At 35.5% G+C, this 8,910-nt stretch overlaps 1 protein-coding gene across 1 annotated transcript; it reads right to left on the bottom strand.

Moving 5' to 3' along the window:
* Positions 1–5,078: 5,078 nt before the first annotated feature.
* On the bottom strand, positions 5,079–6,037 carry LOC132608342 (uncharacterized). Its single transcript, XM_060322377.1, has 2 exons — positions 5,620–6,037; positions 5,079–5,533 (listed from the first exon to the last, which is right to left on the bottom strand). The coding sequence occupies exons 1-2, from the start codon at positions 6,035–6,037 to the stop codon at positions 5,079–5,081; spliced, it is 873 nt and encodes a 290-aa protein (XP_060178360.1).
* Between the last annotated feature and the right edge of the window lie 2,873 nt (positions 6,038–8,910).

Raw genomic sequence — 8,910 nt, 5'->3', positions numbered from 1 at the left:
AAAGAAGTTTGTCATGAGATTGAAGTATCATTTTGAGGTACAAAGTCATTATTTTTTATTTTCTCGCTATAAGTTATAAGTTTTTAATATCTTTGAGTCACACTTGAAAACCAGACAAACAATGTATTGTTGTGTTAGTATATATAGCATCACGTGATAAATATGATACTGTCAACGAATTTTTATCGAAGGATGATCTTTTCGAATCATGTTTAAAAACTGAAAATATGTCATTATAATCGTTTATGAATCGTTGGCAGTTAAATTCAAAAAATTGTTTGATGCGAAACTTGCTTTAGACAAATTTTACATCAAATTAGGGATCATAAAATAGCAAATCTAGGATTCAACTATTGATTAAGTTAGAGAGGATTGTGCCTTGGTTTGTAGTATGACAATCACACGTAATAATCGCATATTAAATCGTATTTAAAATAATAAAGATCTATTACACGTAACAACCACATAGAGTGTCACAAATATCAATATAATTTTGATTATCAAGCACCCCAAAATCATATTTTAATGTCCCCACATGTAATTTTATTCGTAATAGCCACGTTTAAGATAGACTTTTCACTAGTCGGGGACGACAAAAATGTGAGATAAATCAATGGTAGTTACTACATATATATGGTTAAATCTTTTGGAAATGTTTTGGATTTAGGATATGAAAAGGGGTAAAGACAAAAATTTGGTGGGTTTGTGTCTTTCTCCCTTGTCACTGTCGAAACAAACTTTCTCATCACTCCAAAATTAGATCATTCCGCAAACTTCTTATGAGTTTCAACCGCTTATCACAAATAATACTTTCTTTCTTTTTATCACAAAGTGAATTTTTAATTTTCAGTATTTAAAATATCGATGAAATATTTAAAAACTTATTTGATTAGTTTTGTAAGTGAAATAATAGTCCTCATCTAACAACGTTTATGTCCAAATGGCAACTTCTAAAAACTATTTTTAAGCTTCAATTTCAAAATACATTTTCTTTTAACTTTAGTCTTTAACCAAACCAAGTTATGTTTCCTATTAATATCCACTTTACATCCAATTTGTCATTTCTGTCATTGATTGCTTAAAAAGACAGCATAGAGTGGGCCAAAGACTGTCACTTTGACAGAACGGACTAAAAGGAGAATTGTATATGAGAAAATTCTGTATATTGCTTGTATATTCAGCGGTTGCTCTGTACATGTATTTATACATAAAGTAAGAATAAAAGAACCTTCTATAGTTGTACACCTGTCTATTTTTCTATTGGTCAATGCCATAACTAACTACAGTTTTATTCTAATATTAAAATACATAAATAAAACAAATACATGATATATACACAGTATCTAATGTGGGAAATAACCAGCTGCCAAATACCAACTCTTGTGATGGACAATTGTACGCATCTGATTTCATCCATCAAGCCCACAATCAACGGCTGAGATTGCAAATCTAAAACTGATCTCTTTCTTAACTTAAGACTTCATTGAAATTGTCGGAACACTTCAAACCTTGTCTTCTTCATTGATTTTTTCTGTTCTTTTCATCAATGGAATAATCAACACCATTAGAGATCAACTTTGAGCTAGTATCAACTCCCACACCCCCCCCCCCCCTCAAGTTGGAGGGAGGTGAAGCAACCCCTAACTTGCCCAAAATAGAAAGATGGTTAGGGCCAGAAAGGGGTTTCGTAAAAACGTCAGCTAACTGAGAAATTGACGGTACATAGGAAAGGAAGTCAGGCCGGCGAGGTACTGCTGATGAACAAAATAACAATCAAGATCTACGTGTTTTGTGTGTTCGTGAAAGACAGGGTTTCTCGCGATGTGGATGGCGGCCTGACTATCGGAGTGAAGGGGAATAGGAAGAGAAGAGGTGATTGAAAGATCATCAAGTAAGCGTACTAACCAAGTGAGTTCAGCAACTACGCGTCGCATCGATCGATATTCGGCTTCAGCCGAAGAGAGGGAAACAAGATATTGTTTCTTGGATTTCCAAGAAACTGGAGATGAGCCCAAAGTGATGTAATAGCCACTGATGGATTTGCGAGTATCTGGACATTTACCCCAGTCTGAATCGCAAAAAACAAGTAAATTCAGGGAGGGATTTTAAAATAGGAAAATGCCTAAACTAGGGTCAAAAAGTAAATAACGAATGCATCTCAAAGTTGCATCAAGATGAGGACAATAGGGGTTCTGCATGAACTGGCTTAAATGTTGGACGACAAAAGATAAATCTGGACGGGTATGAGTTAAATAATTTAGTTTTCCTAAAATTTGACGGTATATAGTGGGTTCTGATAAGGGGTCACCTTCATCTGTTTTTAGATGACAAGAAGGATCAAGAGGAGATGGAGCAGGCTTGGAGTCAAGACAACCAAATTCAGAAATCAGATCAAGGGTAAACTTTCTTTGACTTAAAATGATTCCTTGAGGCTCTCTGATAATTTCCATGCCTAAAAAATATTGTGCTTTGCCCAAATCCTTGATACGAAATTCTTTGTGAAGAAAAGACTTGATAAAATCTATCTATGTGGGATTGTCACCTGTGAGTAGGATATCATCGATATAAACAGCAATAATAGTCACTTGATCACCTGATTTCTTTGAAAATAATGAATAGTCATTAAGGGAATGTGAATAACCAATGAAGCTTAGGGCAGCTGTGAGTCTTGCGTACCATTGATGAGAAGCCTGTCGTAATCCATATAGAGATTTCCTTAATCGACAAACATGAGTAGGATTAGGATAAATCAAACTTGTTGGTAGTTTCATATAAACTTCTTCTTGTAATTCACCGTGAAGAAAAGCATTGTTCACATCTAATTGTGAAACAAGCCAATTTTTCTTGACTGCCACAGTTAAGAGACATCTGATGGTTGTCATTTTGATAACAGGAGAATATGTCGCATTAAAATCAATACCTTATTTTTTAATATCCCCTCTAATGACTAATCGAACATTGAATCTTTCCACTGAACCATCTTGCTTATATTTCACTTTATAAACCCACTTAGATGGTAATGCTCTTCTTCCATCAGGCAAGGGTACAATATCCCATGTCTTATTAGCTTCAAGAGCTGCAAACTCTGAATTCTTTGCCTCTTGCCAACAAGGGTGCAAATAGGCTTGAGAATATGAAGTAGGTTCAGTGATATAAGAAAGAGAATTAAGGATATTATGATTTCCAAAAGATAGACTAGAAAAGGAAAAAGTAGGTGGAGTGATAGGAGAGGTAAAACAACTTGATGTGAGATCTATAAACAAAACTGAATTGCAGATATAATCCTCTAAATAAATAGGTAATTTATGAGTCCTAGTAGATTGTCTAAGAGCAGTTTCAGGAACACTAAGAGATGGAGTAACAGGATCATCAGGACCAGTAGGATTAATAGGTGAATGAATAGAAGAAGAAGGAAATGATATAGGAGATGGAGATGTAGGATGAGAACTGGGAGTAAGTGACTCAGTAGCAATAAGAGTGGAAGGGACTGATTCAGTAGGAGTATGTGAAACAGGAGTAGAGGAAATAAGATCAATATCCTTAGGAACTGAATTAGTGTTAGAAACTGGTGGAACTAGATTAGATTGCTTAGAATAATCCTTAGAAAAGGGAAAGATAGACTCATGAAAAATCACATCCCTAGAGATAAAAATCTTATGTGTGTCAAGACTTAACAATTTGTAGCCTTTTTTGCCATAGGGATATCCCAAAAACACACACTTGGTTGATCTAGGATCCAATTTTGATTTATGAACTGGAAGAGTTGAGGCAAAACATAGACAACCAAAAACTTTTAAGGAATCATAAGAAGGTAAGTGACCAAACAAGAGTTCAAAAGGAGTTTTCATGTTAAGAACTTTAGAAGGAAACCTATTGATCAAAAAAGTAGAAGTAAGTAACCAGTCTCCCTAAAATTTGTGTGGTAAATGAGATTGAAAAAGCAATGCTCTACATATTTGAAGATGATGTCTATGCTTTCTCTCCACAACCCCATTTTGTTGTGGAGAGTAAGGACATGAAGTTTGATGAATGATACCTTTAGACTTTAGGAAAGTGGAAGCAACAGTGCTACTACCTAATTCAAGGGCATTATCTGATCTAAGGATTTTAACTCTTACATTGAATTGAGTTTCTATCATAGCAAGGAATTGCTGAATTACAGTAATAGCATTTGACTTAGTACTAAGAAGAAAAGTCCAAGTCCCTCTACTAAAGTCATCTACTATGGTGATAAAATATTTATAACCATCATGAGTTGGTGTTTTATAAGGCCCTCAAGTGTCAACATGGATTAAATCAAAGATGTGCTTAGATTTAATGGAACTGGAAGGGAAAGGTAATTTAACTTACCTAGCTTTAGCTCAAATATCACATGGAATAAGAGAAGATACAGTAGAACAAGGAATAATAGGAATATTTCTCATATTAGATAAGGGGATGTGTCCCAGTCTCATGTGCCATAGGCTTACAGTGGAAGAAACAGAATTAAAACAAACACTAGAATTAGAAAACTGTGCTACTGCACTTTGATTACAAACAGAATGGCCTATTGCCTTGATTAAATTTGAAATAAGCTGCCTAGTCTTGACTTGACTTGTGATGTTTGGCTGGAACAGATAAATCTCATGTCTAGCTTTACTAAGAACCAATAGCCTCTTCATTAAAGGGGCCTGCAATAAAACAAATGAAGAAGTAAAGCTTAGAATAGAATTGAATTGGACACAAAATTTGTGTACTGATAACAGATTGTACTTGAAACTAGGTATAAACAAGACATGATGTAGAACAAAACCAGGTAAAAGATTAACTGATCCTGAATGATGCACTAGAACCCTTAGAGAATTAGGTAGAGACACATAAACAGGTTTGGGAAGAGACTTAACATTGAACATAAGGTCAAGATTGGATGTCATATGCTCAGAAGCTCCTGAGTCCAAAATCCAAGAAACATAATTGAGGCTTACACTGATATAAGTTTTAGAATTTGAAGGAAAATGTGGTATACCTATACAGTTAGCTGAGACAGTGTTTTCAGTAGATTTCTCACCTTGTCCATTACCCTGAACATTTTCCAACATCTAATAGAGAGTGTGGTACTGATTCTGTGTCATAGGTTGTTCACCCTGATCAGGAGGTTGATTCTCAATAATTGGATAAACAGCATTACTCTTAGCTTCCCCTGAGTATTTCTTAGATTTGGTAAACTTAAAATCAGCAGGGAATCCAATAATCCTGTAGCACCTTCCAACATTGTGGTTTGTTTTCTTGCAATCAGTGCAAAACAACCCACTTCCAAGCTTCTTTCCCTCTGAGATAAACCTTCTATCCTGTCTAAACTTCTGGTTATAGCTTTGTCCTCCATATGAGGACTGACCATGATGAAATTGTTTGCTAGCCAAAAATGCACTTTTTGCTGGTTGATGAGAGACCTGAACTTCCTTCTGTTTTTCATCCCTTATGAGTAGTGAGTATGCATGATTGACTGAATGCGGAGGTGATAAGAGTAACAGACTGCTCCTAGCACTGGAGTAGGCTTCAATCAGTCCCATAAAGAACTGAATCAGCCTACCATCCTGTTGAGATTTGATGGTTTTGGTTTTACCAAACAAGAACAATTACAAGAGCAGTGCTGAGTGATGTCTAAACTATCTAGCTCATCCCAGAGTCTTTTCAGCTTAGTGTAATATCCAGCAATACCTGAGTTTGCTTGAACTAACTCACCTACCTTTTTCTGCAGTTGATAAAGCTGAGGTCCATTAGTTTGGCCAAATCTCTCCTCAAGCTCAGTCCAGATCTCTTTTGCAGTTTTAGAGTAAATGACACTTTCAGCAATCTCTCTAGATAAAGAGTACAATAGCCAAGAAATTACCATGTCATTGCATCTAGACCATCCCTTGAAGTCATCAGAAGTGACAGAAGGTTGAGATATAGAATTATCAATAAATCCGACCTTATTTTTGGCAGATAAAGCAATGAGTATTCCCCTCTTCCATCCTCCATATCCATTTCCATCAAAAACCGAGCTAACCAAACTCATTCCAAGGAATCTGAAGGGTGAATGCAGTAGGGGTGTGAATAATCAATAACTGCATTGGAGGTATTGGTGTTCCCTCCACCTGCAGTAGTGTTTGAGATATCTCCCATGGTGATAAAGAGAACAAGCGGAAAAACAAGATGAATTGAGTGAAGATCTTGCCTTGAAGCTCTGATACCATAAAAGGAGAATTGTATATGAGAAAATTATGTATATTGCTTGTATATTCAGTTGCTGCTCTGTACATGTATTTATACATAAAGTAAGAATAAAAGAACCTCTATAGCTGTACACTTGTCTATTTTTCTATTGGCCAATGCCATAACTAACTACAGCTGTATTCTAATATTAAAATACCATAAATAAAATAAATACATGATATATACAAAGTATCCAATGTGGGAAATAACCAGCTGTCAAATACCAACTCTTGTGATGGACAATGGTACGCATCTGATTTCATCCATCAAGCCCACAATTAACGGCTGAGATTGCAAATCTAAAACTGATCTCTTTCTTAACTTAAGACTTCATCAAAATTGTCGGAACACTTCAAACCTTGTCTTCTTCATCGATGTTTTCTGTTCTTTTCATCAATGGAATAATCAACACCATTAGAGATCAACTTTGAGCTAGTATCAACTCCCACACGGGCCCCAAAATAAATGAAGAAATCTTTTTTTTTCCGCAAATTGTCCGGCATTTGGGGTGGTATTTTATTTTTGTCCTTCAAATTGGTGATCTTTAACTTTTGCCCTTCACCTAATCCCTTGAAGTTATGAATTTGAATCCCAGCTTAATAAAAAAAAATTAAAAAAAATGCAAAGCAGAATTTACAAAACTAGCCATTCTGCCGAATTTGGGCCTTAAGGGCAAAAGTTAAAGACTACCAATTTGTGGGACAAAAATTAAAGACAACCCCCAGCGAAGGGCAATCCGGCAAATTTGCACGATTTGTCGATCAAATGGGCTGGTTTGCCCGTCAAATGGGCTGGTCGTTAATTTTTTGTAAAATTTACTTATCATAACTACGTCTAAGACCTATTTATGAATAATAACTACCTTTTATTTTATTTATTTTTCGTAGCTAAAATATTTTCTTAAATTACACATCATAACTAGTGCCCTGTATTTTACAAGTTTCTCTTTTCAATTAATTTTCCCTCACCTCCCAGTTCAATCTTCTCCCTCACCCCTCTCTTTCTCTCTCTCTGTTCCCTCTCCTCATCCCCATATCTCTGAGGTCTCAGATGGCGCGACAATAATAGGGTATTTGTACCTTTTCCTCAAAGCTTAGCATAGCAACCATCATCGTTCCAAACTGTGTTCGTCAAGACAACTTATCTCAAATTGAATTTAGAACATTTTTCGACTGCTGAGACTAGTTGACCCATAATAACTGGAAGATGATTTGCACTCCAATCAATTTGAACTTGATAATCATTTCTTTTACACATTATTCTGCAAATATTTGAAGTCCCTGATGATTGGCACATGCCTCAATTCTTACAGTCTAATGCTCCACTAGGATGAGACTTCTTCTCCTGCAGTTGTTGCAGGTATTGAAATATCTAGAAAGTAGATGTCTGGTCCACAAGGAGGCTATAAAACTTCTGTCAGAACATTTTGAGGAAAAATCTTGTCGATTAGGAAGCAGTCTATCATTTTAATCTATGTCGGCCGATCCGTGATGTAGATTTAGTACGTTACTATAGGAGGAGATGGTACATTACTGCAGGCAAGCCATTTTATGGACGATTTGATTCCTGTTCTAGGAGTAAATTCTAACCCAAATCCTCAACGACCATCTTCACCGCCGGACTGAAAAGGTTCTTTGCCGGAAATGGCAGATCTATTCAGATCTACTCCCTCTTCGCTTCCACCATCGGGGGCTTGTCATCTTCATTTGCCGGAGATAGGATAAAATTTTTTTTTAGTGTAAATATACTGTATTTTGTATTTCGTCAGAGTTTTTGCAGATCTGTATGAATACAGTGTATCTTAATTGCGTTTGAGTAAATACAATGTATTTTTAAAAAGATTTGAATGCATTCTTCATTTTTTTAGAGTAAATACAGTAGTATTTTGACCTGTGTTATTGTATTCTTCCTTTTTAAATACAGTGTATTTTATATTCTTCATTTTTTGAGTGTAAATATATCCAAATACAGTCGAATACATTCAACTGATGCGACGTCAGGCGACGACTTTACTGATTTGAACTCGAATACATTTAAATACAGCTAAAATGAAAGGATTATCAGTATATAAATAAAATGAAATACACAACTTCTTTGTGTATCTAAAGAATTTACTCCACTCTATTTTTATGATACATGTATTTCGTTGTATTTAAAAATACAAAAATACAGCCGAAACTCCTTCGTGTATTTAAAGGATTTACTCCACTCTGTGTTTTATGATACATGTATTTCGTTGTATTTAAAAACACGAAAATACAGCCAAAATCATAGAAAAGGTAGCTACAGTTTGTAAATATGCAAACCTATAACTATATATTGTTAGGAGCTTATAAAAGGTAGTTGAGTTGTTTATTTAAGTTTCCCTTTAATAATTTATTGTGCGGAGTACCCTTCAAATACACTTGTCTTTAATTTTTGCCCCTCAAATTGGTGGTCTTTAATTTTTGTCCCCTTTCGCCTAATACCATGAGGTTTGGGGTTCGAACCCCGGCTCAGTACAAAAAAAAAAAAAAGACAATTTCGCAAGGCAGAATTTTGTAGTAAAGTTAGGCCTGTTCGGGCCAAAGTTAGGCCTTAAGGCAGAGTGTTGCCTTCAGGTATAAGGCAGCATGCAAAACTCTTCCTGATTAGGTAGAGTTGGAGTCAAACTTTACCTGAAGGTAGAGATTTATC

This window comes from Lycium barbarum, chromosome 8 (genome assembly GCF_019175385.1).
Source record: "Lycium barbarum isolate Lr01 chromosome 8, ASM1917538v2, whole genome shotgun sequence".
Taxonomy (NCBI): domain Eukaryota; kingdom Viridiplantae; phylum Streptophyta; class Magnoliopsida; order Solanales; family Solanaceae; genus Lycium; species Lycium barbarum.
This window is presented reverse-complemented; position numbering and strand designations above follow the sequence as displayed.